Raw genomic sequence first — 14,413 nt, forward strand, 5'->3', positions numbered from 1 at the left:
TATGAGGAGAAAAAATATGTGTGGAGAAATGTTGGCTTTGCAGGTTCAAAAAGGCAGGAGATTAGGTGGCTTTTGGGGGACTGAAAAACTTAGCAAAGTGCACATAGCCTTCCAGAGGCAGAGTTTTTAATGAGCAGATTTAATGTTCCTCTCTCATTGCTTTCAGCATCAGCAACCGCATAAGATTTGCCTGGTCTTTGATTTTCTGGTAGTCCCATACCATCTCTTTTTTCTGTTTAATTTTTTGGGGGTTTTTCGAGAAACATTATTTCAGCTATACAATTCTAGCCAAAGCAAGTCTTAAGGCAACCTGGAAAATCCACTAGGTCTAATTTAACTTGATCCAATTTTCTTCCTTTCCAAGGAGACTTTTCTTAGGGCAGAAAGGCAGCCTGCTGCAAAAGTTGTATTTCATGCCCTTGAAACAGGGACTCTGGATGTTTGAGGTCTGTTGGACATCCCAGTAGAAAAGAGCACTGTACCACTGATGGAAACTCAGCTAATGCTTCTATTTCCCTGGACTGTCACTGTCATTGTCTGAATCTTAAAAACTGTCAGCCTGTTGCATGAATCTTTTTTATTTTCTGTATTGCTTTTGGAATTGCTTTAGGTCTTCCTACTGTACCTCTTACACTGGTGTTCTAGTTTCTAGGAGGAAATTAAATGAGAAAACATAGCATCATGTTGCTGAAGTGTTTCCCCCCTTCAAAGAAGCATCCTAGCTGAAATGCTGAGGAGCTTCCCATCAGACACGTCTCATTTCCAACTCCATGCCCCAGAGTCCAGCTCACGAAAAGCCCCCTACTTTGTGTTGCTTGAACTGACAAAGTGCACTGCAGTTCTCACTCTTCCACACAGCAACTCCTTCCCAGTCTTTTAATTACAGATTCTACTGGGTTTATGTTTAAGCATTAGGTGATACTTTAAAGGAGTAAGACAGGATCGGACATTTCAACAACAGCATTAATCTGTGCTTATGCCAGTGGTTCACTGTAAAGCCTAGTGTATCATTCTGACTTCTCATTTGAGTTGCTCCCACTGCAAAATGGAGAAAGAGCCAAGAAAAGTTAGTTTTTCAGCACCTGCTGCTGAGTTGCTATAACAGTGGAAGCTCTCACACTTCCTTGAGGTTCCCCAAGCTCAGGCCCCCGCCTGGAGCAGTTTGTTTCAGCTCTGACTCACCCTGCTGCATACCTGTGACTTGACCTGCCGCTTTACCCGGCCTTATCTGCTGTGTTTTCTTACCTGTTCCAGGAGCAGCCATGGAGAAGAGTTACATGTCCATGTTCCTGCTGCTCATTGCCCTCTCCTGTGCTCTGGCAAAGGATGTGGGCAAGAAGGAGACAAAGGAGACTACCGCTAAGCCAAAACTGCCTCAGACACTCTCCAGAGGTGAAAGAAAAGAAAAAAAAAACTAAGAAGTGCATCTGTTTTGAATTCCATGCTGTTTTAATAAATTAAATTTCTTGCAACTCATTCTGAAAATACATCTTCTAGTATTTCCTAGCACCCCATCCCCTTTTACTCCTGTCTTAAAGCTCTCTGCTTCAAGCCCTTCGCGGCAGAGGCGGGCAGGACACGAACCCCTGGCCGCCGACCCCGCTTATAACGCGCCGCCTGTCCTTCTTCCCCCGCAGGCTGGGGAGATCAGCTCATCTGGACGCAGACATACGAGGAAGCCCTCTTCCGCTCCAAGCACAGGTACCGCACCCGTTCCACGCCCCGCCGCGCATCCCTCCGCGCCCCCTAGCGCCTCCCCGGCCCCTAACGAGGAGTCTTCTTTTCCAGCAACAAACCCATCATGGTCATCCACCACTTGGAAGACTGCCCCCACAGCCAAGGTAAGTCTTTTGCACTAAAAAAAAAATAATTTTTTTTTAAAATCAGACAGTTTTCAGTTTCCTGATAAATGCTGCTAAAAATAAAAACTGGAAAAAAATTTGGATAAAAATCAGCTCTCATTCTGCTTGCTGAGTAAGCCCTAGTGAAACGCTACCGTGCACAAGCACACGGAGTGTTTCTCAAGTCACTGTCCCATGCATGTATTCTCCAAGGCGCAGAGATAAAATAAAAATGGTAAATCAGTATTACATGATACAGAATGGATACAGAAACGAGCACAAGTCAGATTTTGACATGTGAGAAACCTGGTTTTAGTTCCCATCACAATCAGCCAAAACCAGTAGCAAGACCAGAAGCAGTGAAAAACAATAATTTACTGGAAATTATGTGTTCAGCTCTCAATATTGTTGGTGACTGAGACTGAATCCAGCCAGGGACTAAATCAAAGTGGGCTGAAACTGAGCTCTTGTGGGATTTCTGGTAACTGGGACTGCCCTTTTCCCAGTACTTCTGAATTTACTTGAGACCCTTTCTTCTTGCAAGCTGATCCACACGGAAAGACTTTTGCATCCATCCCAGAGCTCCAGTAACTCCAGATAGATCTTTGCATGAGCGTTAAAATCCTTCCAAACATTTTGGGCTGAAGTCCTACACGTGGTCTTGTCAGTGCTTTAAGAACCGGAGCCAGAAACTGCAGTAGTAGAACAGGAAGCTTGAAGGCTCAAATGCTCCAATTCAAACCTAAGCAGACAAATCTAAGAGCTGAAAGAAGGAGGGACATTTTGTACCATGATAATTACTCTTTACCACAGACTATAAATGAGTTTATCATCTTCCAGTGGAATGAACTTAAAACCTTCATTTGGTGTAATTGTAGACAGGGAGTTCTCATTTTGATTCTGTCAGTTTGTTTGAATTTTTATATTTCAGAGGTGTATTATTAATAACTTTCATTCCCATTTTTTTTCCACTGCAGCCCTCAAGAAGGTCTTTGCTGAAAATAAAGAAATACAGAAACTGGCTGAAAAATTCATTCTACTGAACCTCGTGGTAAGTTTCCCAGTTACACTTCATTAAGTGAAAACAATAAAGTTGTATTTTTAATGATGGCTTCTCTACGTATAATTAGTCAGTTTACTAGCTAGAGAGGGCTAGGAAAAATGGGAGTGCTGCAGTATCTCATCTGTAGCTATCATGACCTCAAAATATGAGGGAATTTAAAGTTTAATAATAACATTAACTGTTGCTATCAATTTGCGACTCCAGCTGTTAAAAGACTGCATCCCAGACAGTGAATTTCTTAAACAGCAAAATGTATTATTTAAGCTCTATTCCATAACACAAAGTACAAAGAAGAAAAAATAAAAATTATGTAACGTGCCCTCCTGCAATCTTGACTGGGAACTGTATCTGTTTTCTTTCAGTATGAAACCACAGACAAGAACCTCTCCCCTGATGGCCAGTATGTCCCTCGGATTTTGTTTATAGGTGAGTACCTCCAGCATCAAAGCTCCTCAGACCAAAGCCCCAGCTGTGCCATGCATCTCAAATCCTCAGGTTTATTAACAGGGATTTATTCCATGAGAAATATAACATTTCTAGTTGGTTTTGCTGGATGAAATTTCAAAGCAACCCCAGCCAGGTCATTAGCTTCACAGGTCCAGCATCATCCTTCATGATTCGATTCCTCATGAGATTGAAATGACACAGTGCCACATTCACTGGAATGGGTAGGACCCGCTCAGCCCTGCTCATCCTCCTGGCTTTAGAAATACTGCAAACCCATCAGGTTTCTGTGTATAACACAGTCTCGGATATCACAGGAACTGGATGCTTCAGGGGCCGATTTTAGCAGCTCAGTGTTTGATCTGTGCTCCCCTAACCTCCATAACCCCTTCCAAAGCATTTGCGCTTTGGAGCCCTATCAGTGGCCATGCGCCCAGGTACTCCCTCTCCCAGAACAGATTTGTAATGATATATATTGCACACATGCATCTTTAACACACACCTTGATAAATCTAGGTCACGATCACCATTTTCAACAGACCAAAGCCACTACCATATTATCTCTGCCTTTATTATTTCTTTTTTGATAACATTTGTAGCCTGAAAGCGGCCTCAGCTCATAGAGTTAATTCACGTACTGTGCAGTGGCACAGGGTGTAAGGCTGATCAACACTGATCAGAATCAAACCTATACCTTTCTTAATAAAGCAGCAAACACAGCAATTAAAGTTGAAATGTCAGTGACTATGTAGCATGACCTCTTGGATGTTAGTGGAAGCAGATGTGTCTTGCAGAAAGGTTTCTTTCGTTCTGCTTGAAGGTTAATCCTGTCCTCTACAACTTCTCTCATCCTTTTTTCCAGATCCTTCCCTGACTGTGAGAGCAGATATCACTGGAAGATACTCAAATCGTCTCTATGCATATGAGCCTTCTGATGGTCCATTGTGTAAGTAGCATATTCTGAAGTATTCTAAAAGCAGTCACATTTTTCACGCGACAAGGAATAACCCCAGGCATTTCAGGCTCTCACAATCAGTACTTGCTGAAAGATGGTTAACCAGGATTAAAATGAAACAGGATGCTAGCCTTAAAATGCAGTGAGGTGAAGAGAATGATGGCAGAGCCCTGGAGCCTTAAACATCCATCTGTTTTAAAAGAAAGTGCTCATCAGTAGGAACTTGCATAATTCAGCAGCATTCAGCATAGGCAACAGTGAGGACTCCTACACACAAGCCCTGCCGGCCCACGTCAGGAAAGCTTCTGGGAAGAGGGAGGAGTGGTGTGCTCCAGCCCTCCCTCCCATTGCTGCTCTGCGAATACCCACGTGTTTGCATTAACAGATGTACGTTCTCACCAGTCAAAATTAAACTGATGACATGCACAAAATGCTTGGAAGAACACAGTGCATTAGAATCCATATGGCAATAGGCGTGCGAGCAGAGGTTTTAATAATAAGGATATTTTCACTACAGTATTTGTACTTGCTGGAAAAGGAAGTTGCCACAAAAATAACATGTATGAATATATCATTTCTAGTGCATTCAAATATGCAGAAAGCGCTGAAGCTCCTGAAGACTGAGCTGTAAGGGGAAGAAGGAAGCCTTTGAATACTATGAAGTCTGATCTTCCTTCTCTTTTCCACTCATTGACACTGGTGAAGAGACTATTTAGTGACATTTAGTGATGTGTAGTGGTGGTTTATATACATAAACACTACAGTTTTACATTAGCACTTTTGTACTGGGCAGCATTTTTAAAAGCTGGAGGCTTTTAATTTAAGGCATATCGAAGAATACTGTACGATTCAACTGTAAAAAATGATTTTTAAAAATAAATCCAAGTGTTTACATACAAAACATTGGTGTGTTATGTATTTTTTCTTTATTATCATTTACCATTATTTGAAAGAGTAAAATAATTGTGTCACCCGAGACCATAGCTTGCAGTTCTACACCTAAGCACTTTGGAAGGAAAAAGGCTGTTGTGGGTTAGTGCTGACCAGCAGCTCGGCCCCACAAAGCTCACTCTCCCCAGTGGGATGGAGGAGACAACTGGAAGGGTAAGAGCAAGAAAACTCATGGGTTGAGGTAAAGAGCATTTAAGAGGTAAAGCAAAAGTCACACACACAAGCAAAGCAAAACAAGGAATTCATTCACTGCTTCCCATCAGGCAGATGTTCAGCCATCCCGAGGAAAGCATGGCTCCATCACGTGTAATGGTTACTTGGGAAGAAAAACACTATCACTCCTAACGTCCCCCCCACCTTCTTCTTCCCTCACTTTATCTGCTGAGCATGATGTCACGTGGTATGGGACGTTCCTTTGGCCAGTCAGGGTCAGCTGTCCCAGCCTACTCGCTGGTGGGGTGGTATGAAGAACAGAAAAGGCCCTGACTCTGCGTAAGCACTGCTCAGCAGTTAACTAAAGCATCTTTGTGTTATCAATGCTGTTATGGTCACAAATACAAAGCACAGCACCATACAAGCTACCAGGAAGAAAATTAACTACCCAGCCAAACCCAGTACAGAAAAGCAGCTTTTTATCTCCACTTTCAGCAACTACTTAAGCTCTGCAGTGCCCAGCCTGCTTTATCTCCATTTCTTTTCCCATAGCACCAGCTCTCATTATCAGGCCTTTCTTCACAGTTAAGATAGGCAGAGGTGTAAACCTTTTGCAGAAGAGCACTTGAGATTAGAGGATGGGATTGGGCTGTTTCTTTTTTTTTTTTTAAACCGGCAGCATTCTGAAGTTCATTTTATCTACTTCAAGATTTTTTCTTTAAAGACAGAAACTGCTTCTCTTAAGAGATTCCTGCTTACATCAGAATTCAGCAAAGATTTGAGATGATAAAGTGATACTGTACTAGGCATATGGTTGGTTTCATGATTGTGTTACGGCTTGTGATTGCTTATTTCCAGGCCTAAAAGGGACAAGAAAAGTCAAAACTAAAAGAAATCTTGCAACTGAACACCATGGGAATACACAGCATCTTAAGACTTAGACCAGAAGGAGACTTTGCAACCTCAAATATCCAAGAACCCAGCAGCAGCACCAGTGAGAAACACTTTGCCTAGGACTGCACCTTCATTATTTTCTCAGCTTTTTGGCAATGTCATCCATTACTACCACTACTACCATTACCAGCCATGATGATAACCACAAGAGAGGAATACACCTAAGAAGGTAGGACAGGCGAGAGAAGCAAAGGTTTCAGCTCAAGAGAATTTCTCAGCAAAATTAGAAGCAAGGCACCTGCTCATGTATCTTTGGCAAGCTATATGTTAAACCACAGTCTCAAGAGACAAAGTAGTATTAATAGAATAGAAAAACTTTAATCAAAGCATATGACCCACTGATCTGTCTTTGGACTACTAACACAAATTCACAAATTATGAGACATAAGAGTTTCTGAAGTGGTAACATTTTCAGTATTTTCCCAGTGATGCACTTTTACACTCCAGTATCACCTACCATATTTATGAAACCAGATCCACCCAAAACTGAGCATTAAAAACAATTAGGAAAAACATCAAAGTTGAAGCAGCAATGGGGCATTATTTTAAGTTTCATACACCCTCTCCATAGGACTCCTCCTTTAATTTATTACAGTAATGTACAAAACACAGAGCCTATCTAGACTAGGAAAATTAACTGTTGCTAAAGACAGTCACAAGATGATCATCGTCCTCTTCACATGTACTGAGAATGGCTGCTTAGCTGCTTAAACAGGACAGCACTTGGGGAAAAAGCCTGCTGTGTACATTTAAATTATACTTCAATACTAGTCCTGAAGGCTCTTAAGGTATTTCAGTACACGAGTGGGCTCTTACACTGGGTGTACAAGTATGTGCTTGAATCTGACACCAATACTTCTTAACATACGAAGCAGTAACTCCCAGACCAAACACCAGGAGAGGGCGCTGACAGCAGAAGTTGAAGAACCGGCCACACCTGAAGAGAAACTGTCTTTAGCGAGTTCCTGACACTCCTCTGCCTTCAGGTTCAACTCTGCCCCTCTGAAACCTTGAAACAATTCCTTCTTTAGGAGCACTGGGCACATGAAAGCGTTCTGATAGGTATGTATTGCAACTTCTTTTTGTCCACTTTGCAGAAGCAAGGGGGCATCTCCCTAGTAAAGAGAGACTACGAGAACTCACTGCCTCTCTGCCCTCACTCTCTTCCTTTCCACCTCACTCAGCTGCTTGTATTCCTTGGCAGATGGCCCTAATACTCTTCCACTTTTCTTCCTGCAGAGCCATCTTTCAGGCTACAGCAGCTCCCTACCACGCCAGAAGCAGCAACAGAATGAAGAAAAGGTACAGTGTAGGTCTGCAATTCAGTGTGATTAGACACAAATGCAACATTACGTACCTCATGTGTTTCTATGTCTGATGTTCCAGCTGATGCATCATTCCTATTACAGGTTGGAAAAGGGGCCATGCTTCCCTTCACCTCAGACAATACTTACTACACAGATAATGTACCATTCCAACTTTTTTTTTTTAAAAAAACCCAACAAACTAACTACTGGAAACAATCACTTTGGGTTTTGTTTTTTTACTTTTTTTTCCTCCTCCTCTTTTTACACATCATTCAATCTCTCATGAAATCAAGACTGTTAGCTGGATGACAGAGGAATATACACTGCTGAGTTATTACAACAAAAATTTTACACCATCTGAAAAAATAGCTGTACAACAACTTTCCAGACATCAAGTTTCTTACATTGAAGGTAACAGACCACTATTGATTCTGAACACTTCATTCACTTGTCGAAGAAAAAAAAAGTTTCAAGCTAATCAGTTGCAGATTACATTCTCCTCGTTTTCTTCATTCACTGTTCTCCTAGTGAAGATATCCATTAAAAAGTAAATAATTATTTTTATTCTCAACAAAATTCTAAAGCTACCAGAAAGCCAAAACAAACAGGGAAGGGGAGGAGTAAAGACCACAGTAGTCATTAACTTACACTTATGTGCACTACAGAAAATAACATCTTTAACTTCTATTTTTATCTTAACTGGAAAGTTGAAGACCACTATTAAGACAAAAAAAATTGACTAGAGTTCATCCTAAAGCCTAATCAGATTGTAGAGTCCATCCATCCACCATATATTTTTATCATTTTCATGATAAATCATGTGAATTTTTGTAATCAATGAATACAGCAGAAAATACTTTTGGGTTTTTCAGACACCAGAGAAGCCAGTAGTGCTATAAATCTCACTGTTACAGAGTTCACCACATCAACTAAGAGAGTCTTAACAGAGTTTATTTAAGCAGCTCAAAGCAGCAGTTTGACTCTGCCCAGGTACTGAATGCACCAGTCTAGTTCAATATAGAGATTCTTAGAAGAAGAATACTGGGAAATTAAATATTTAAACTAGAATTTCTTATGGGAATAAAGTCTTCTTTGGGGTACATGTAGAACCCCTATTATGAAGAAATGCCAAACTATAAAGAATCAGTATTTCGAAGTAGAGGGTGCAGAGAGAAGATTCAGTGCTTTATACACTTCTCAAAGAAATGCACTGGGGTTTGCTCGGGGATCCTTTTGGTTCCTGTATCTGTACGTCAGCCAGACTCCCAGAATCTGAAAACAAAACCCAAAGATATTATTAAGCAAAGGGTCTCCAGCCCATCTTCCATCACTTTTACAAAATCTGTTTTAAAAATAAAATTCTGACAATGAATTTCCAGTACACACATTTAGAATATTTTACTGTTGCTACAGTTGCACAAGCACACACCAGCTTTCCTCATTGGAAAAAAAGGCTGCACCTTCTCAGAAAGAATTCATACCCAGTAACAGACAAGACCACCACAAAAAAGTCAAAACTATATCCACAACGTGATACAAAATATTTCCCATAGGCAAGTCTAGAGTTAAATTGTTCTTCCCCCTCCCCAAATGATAAATATTCATAAACCTGGTTTTAGCGTAATGATAAACAAATCCTCCAAATTGTCTCATTTTACAGTTACCACTTAACTATAAGGCTATTTTTCTAGTACATTTTCAAATCTTGTCGTTGCTCCTAACCTTTCGCCCTGCCAGCATCTTCACATTTTCAGTAGAGAAACCGAAGGCAGATGTCAGAGTGATTCTGTTTGAGTTGCTGCATCTCTCTTGTTGCTGTAATATCTAAAAACCTTCTGAAACCTGCACTAAGTAGCAGGAGTATTTTCACACACTCTACTGTGGGGTTATGAAAGACCTGCTCCGAGGATTTTTATCCACTGTCAATAAAGCAAGTATAAGTATCACCTGGGTACTAAAGCTAAGAGTCAAAGACCCTTTTAACTTGATGTTTAAAATCCAGTTCACTCATTAAACTGTACCTGTGCACTACAGGAGGAACAACAAAAAAAAAAATCCCCAAACCAAAAAGACCCAAAGACAGGAGGGAGCGGGGATGGGCAGGAAAAATAGGAGAACAAGGTAAAGCAATGGCACTCTTCATTATTTTTGGAGAATGGCAAACTTGAATAGCTAACTTTCTCCAAAACTTAAAACGTTACAGCACCACATTTTAATGTGACATCTAGTTGCAGTTTGTAGTCTAATTAACAAAGAGTTGCAAGAACTCCCACTGGTGAACGCAGACAAGCCCTTCATTTGGCAGACTTAAGCGAGCTGATAGCCTGGAAAAATTTGACCTAATTAATTATTTGACTCCTGAGATAGTACTGAGAGTTCCTATAATAAACCCCCTAAACCCAATTGTTTCACAAAATGAAGCCTTAAAAGTAGGGAAAAAAGCACTCCATTTTCTAACCTTCTACCCACTCACCTCTGTGAAACTGAAGAAGAGTCCAATGCCTCCAACAAACCTCAGCACCATTCCAGAATATTCTTCTATTATTGGTGCACAGGGTTGACACTGGTGACTTCTAAAACAATCCTGCAGCAGATACAAGCAGAGAATTGCACTCCATTTTCTTATGACACTTCCTTCATTGATTGAAAGCACCTAGCTAGCTCTGTAAAAAGACTGCCAGCCATGGACAAAACTCCAGCAGTTTTAAGAGACTCCAAAAAAAGCAAATATGTAAATGACAATGGAGTACAACCTTTGCATGGTGCTCTGTGATTACGTTTCCAATAAGTTTACAAAAGAGCTTATTATCATTGTAACTACTACCTCACACATTTGTTACTCTGCTTTCTGCAACTATGAAAACTGTTGTACATTCGTGAACAGACACAATCAGAGAAAGTTGTGCTTCTTCCACAGTTGAACTTACAGAGGAGCAGGTTTCATTTGGGTCAAAAACTCTGAATCCACAGCAATTCAGATTTCTCTCAATATCCGTTCTCGCGCTGTTAGTGTTATTCCATCCCACCTCCAGAAGTTGGCTCTAGAAGGCATAAGCAAATACATATTATACTAATCGAACTGTTATGCATCTCACTGGAAACCAATATACTAGACCGAGTTGGTAATTCCCTAACTAGAACCTTCAGATCCTGAAGTCTAACAGGATAATATATTACAGAACAACTTGAATGTTCAAACATGCTGTGTAGCTAATGAAACAGCAGCACCTAGCAGCAGCACGTTCACGGGTTTAATTAATTTTCTTCCTTTCGTTTTCCTAAACTTGGCAAGAGCACTAGTAATGGGACAAGCAACTAATCTAACTGGGACTGCTCAGACTTTAAACAAAAAGTTCACTTGCATATAAAAGATTATTATTTAGTAATAATGTACCCTTGCCTGCTTCTCATGCAGTAAGAATAAGTGTCCATACCCCATGGAAGCTGGTTTTATTTTCACACTTAAGGGTCACCTCTGTTCCTAATGCAGTTACGACCTTTTCAGTTACACAAGATCAATTCAGTGGCTTTACCATCTTCACATTATTACTACTGTGGATTTTATCAGGTTATCTGGAATTGCTGAACACGTGATATAGTCAAGATATCATACTGCTACACTTGTGACCATAAACCTAGTCAGGAATCTTAAAACCAAAACAATTTTTAAAAAAGACAGCTGAAAGTCATTTTAGAACCCAGATGGATTTTATTCTAGTTACCAGAGCCAAGCACTGCCTAAGGCCTAGTCCTTAAAGGATAATGCTGATTTTCTTAAAATATGCTTTCTCTATGTTACAGAAGACTATATATAAACGTGTGTGCGTACGTACGTATATATCCATAGTATTATGCTACAGATTACCTGAGGAGTCAGGAAACTTTTCTTACCTGCTGTTCCTTGTTCAGTGCCAAACAGGCACAGGAGACAGAAAACTGGACAATAAAGACTAGCAGAAGAATAATCATGTACTGCAAACAGTAGTTAAGGATATACTCTTGAATTAATTTTGCTTTTATAACACATATGCCTAATGGTATTCCTTATTTCATTGGATAACAGTAAGACCTTTAAAACAAAAGATCTATAGAAGTAAATTCTGACTGGATGTGGAAAACATGACCCAAATAATGTTCCCAGAACTCAATCATCATATATTATCTCTTTTTAGCTACTACTATACATAGCTGGTATTTCTGGGTTAAGTGTTTCTTGTCTAGCAAGACAACACGAGCAGAGAAGTTAATAAAAGGAGCTTTGAGAGAGAAAATTCTAGAGCTTTAGGGTCTCATGTTGTCATTTCAAGACACTTCACTTAAATAAAGTAGTAAAAAAATACTTCTCTGGGTATTGCATATTCAATTTTTTTCTTCCATGTTATTGTATTGTAATTAATTACAAAAGAGAACTTTAGCCTAGATTAAAAAAAAAAAAGCAATAGTTGCTTTAGGAACATAGCCACATACACTTTTGGACTAATGCATGTGAAAATAGTATAAAACAAAAATAACAAACTTTGATCACTATGTGAAAGTTGGGCACTGTCTTCACAATTTGGCTGGTGTGATCACAGGCAAATACTTATCTCACACAATTAAACTGTTTGTAAACTGAAAGTCACTACTTATTCATAGACTGCAACCAGAAAAATAAGAATTTATCCGATTAATCTCTTTTGTCATCCAAACAAATTGATTCTGTTATGCAAGGCAGCACCATAGACTGCTTACGAAGTGTCAGTACGCACAAAGGGGCAGCAAAGTGTACCGAGAAGGCCTGTGCTCATTTCTACTCTGGGTTTGCAATTAAAGACTGGGTATGAAAAAAAAGTGCTTCTTGACAGCCTGTATTACCCACAACACATACCCCTGCCAGCTACCACTAGCTGGCTATCTGGAAGCATCATCTTTCTCGACCGTTAAACATTAATAGTTTGCATACTCCAGCTTCCTGAGGGGTTGAGTATGCAGTAGAAGGCATCTGTGACAGTGACCCACCATAAAAGCTCTCAAAAAAGAAAATATTTTCATTATTAAAAAAAGGAGATGTGAATACTTTTGTCTTCAGAGCTCAAAAAAAGGAGAAAAAAGGAAACTGGAATAAACTTAAATGGGAAAGAAGTTTAATTTAGACTGCATTGACCAAAATAAGATAGTGAATTTCTGTTGTTTCTGAAGCACCTTCCACATCAGTCTCAGCTGACGGAGCAGGCAGTTTACATGGCTCGAACCAAGCTGCAATCCATGAAACACATCGGAAGGATACAAAGAACAGCAATACTTGATGATGTTTCACTGCACCAATCAATCCAACTAAGGCGATGAGGAAGAGGAAGATTCCTACTGCAATCACCACTCCAACAACTCTGAAACTAGAGATGAGGCCAAAGCCGATTCCCCATGCTGCAATCCCAATCAGCAGCAGGCTGACCAGCTGGAGGGAAGAGAAAACAAGAAGTTTGTCTGCAAGTTAAAACAGGCTCAACCTATACACAGATACATCCTTTACATTAAAGCTGTCATTAGAAAAGTACAATTTTCTTTTCAGCGTGAAGAGAAGCAGCCCAACCCAAAAGAAACCAATCTTCCACTTCACTGTAGAAGTAACTTCAGTTCCAGATGTTTTAAGGCACATTCTTCAACACTGTTCATGTGGACCTGTTACGACTTAATCTACCTACAAGTCCAGCCATGTTGCAGTATCTGTGACTGACTAGAGACACTGAATTGAAGTGCAGATTATAACAGAATTTACAAACAAGCTAAAAATCACCAGCTTTAATTCACAGAATGGAAGAATTACAACCCCAGATGTTTTCTGAAACAGAGGTAGCGTATTTAAAGAAAATAGGATATACAGCCCTGCAGCTCTGAACGTATAAAAAAGTGCACTTAGACAAAACTTACTGTAATCAGGAATACAGCTGTACTGATTCATTAGAGAAGCTTCTACATAGTTGATGATATAACACAACAGTTAACAAGGTCACACAAAAATACTTTCTAGATCTCTCTCTCCAGGATTTCATGTAGTAAAACAACCAAGGTGCTCTGACTCTGCTACGTAGTTCTTCAAGAAAACAGCTCTACTATGAAGTCAATTCTATTTCAGTACCCAAAACACTCTTATGCTGTTTCCATCCTTTTAAAGATGGTATTCGGGGAAGGCAGGCAGAATCTGTCCCAGTTAATTCACTGGGATTTATGGTTTCTGTGGGCAGGAAGCTCCAGCCTTTCCTATTTCCATGCCAAAAGCACAGAATAAAAAAAAAAAATCCAACATGAAAAGCTGCAAAGAAATCTGTCATAAGATACAGCAGCAGAGAAGCAGCAGACAAAGCCAACCCAGATGTCCAACAGGATGCCCAACACTCTCTTGTTTGAAACAGTTAGACCTATGTGTGACATACCACCCATTACGTTCTCTGTTAAATAACAACAACTCGTCATATAAGTTTTAACTTTCCAAAACCCTAACCTCACAAAAAAAATACCTAGAACTGTATCATTATTAAAATAAACCTACAAAACAAATCTGTAAGTGCTTGGTCTAGTCTAACTACGTGGCTTTATTTGACAACAAATACAGAGCAAGCACTTACACTTGCTGACCAGTTTCCATTCAAACAAGACATATCTCATGACAATTTACTGCTTATCCAGAGAGGTGGAAGGAAAAAAAAAGAATTAAAGAAGTAAATAAATAAAATTTCTGACTATCACTGCAATACACTTACACTTCAGC

The 14,413-nt window shown here is 39.9% G+C and overlaps 2 protein-coding genes across 2 annotated transcripts in view; one reads left to right on the top strand and one right to left on the bottom strand.

Moving 5' to 3' along the window:
• AGR2 (anterior gradient 2) overlaps positions 1 to 5,200 on the top strand; it is a 5,391-nt gene extending 191 nt beyond the window's left edge. The window contains exons 2-8 of the mRNA XM_010184020.1: positions 1,255 to 1,392; positions 1,638 to 1,701; positions 1,789 to 1,841; positions 2,819 to 2,892; positions 3,267 to 3,330; positions 4,211 to 4,294; positions 4,885 to 5,200. Coding sequence (XP_010182322.1) covers positions 1,263 to 1,392; positions 1,638 to 1,701; positions 1,789 to 1,841; positions 2,819 to 2,892; positions 3,267 to 3,330; positions 4,211 to 4,294; positions 4,885 to 4,934 — 519 coding nt within the window. The 5' untranslated portion in view covers positions 1,255 to 1,262 and the 3' untranslated portion in view covers positions 4,935 to 5,200. The remainder of the gene's footprint in view (positions 1 to 1,254; positions 1,393 to 1,637; positions 1,702 to 1,788; positions 1,842 to 2,818; positions 2,893 to 3,266; positions 3,331 to 4,210; positions 4,295 to 4,884) is intronic.
• Positions 5,201 to 8,468: 3,268 nt separating this feature from the next.
• TSPAN13 (tetraspanin 13) lies at positions 8,469 to 13,107 on the bottom strand. The gene is made up of 5 exons (XM_010184021.1): positions 12,935 to 13,107; positions 11,560 to 11,640; positions 10,596 to 10,709; positions 10,142 to 10,252; positions 8,469 to 8,940 (listed from the first exon to the last, which is right to left on the bottom strand). Exons 2-5 carry the CDS (start codon positions 11,635 to 11,637, stop codon positions 8,866 to 8,868), a joined length of 378 nt encoding a protein of 125 aa, XP_010182323.1. The 5' UTR covers positions 11,638 to 11,640; positions 12,935 to 13,107; the 3' UTR covers positions 8,469 to 8,865.
• Between the last annotated feature and the right edge of the window lie 1,306 nt (positions 13,108 to 14,413).

The sequence above is a fragment of the Mesitornis unicolor genome, unplaced genomic scaffold (genome assembly GCF_000695765.1).
Source record: "Mesitornis unicolor isolate BGI_N332 unplaced genomic scaffold, ASM69576v1 scaffold44594, whole genome shotgun sequence".
In the NCBI taxonomy this organism is placed as follows: Eukaryota; Metazoa; Chordata; class Aves; order Mesitornithiformes; family Mesitornithidae; genus Mesitornis; species Mesitornis unicolor.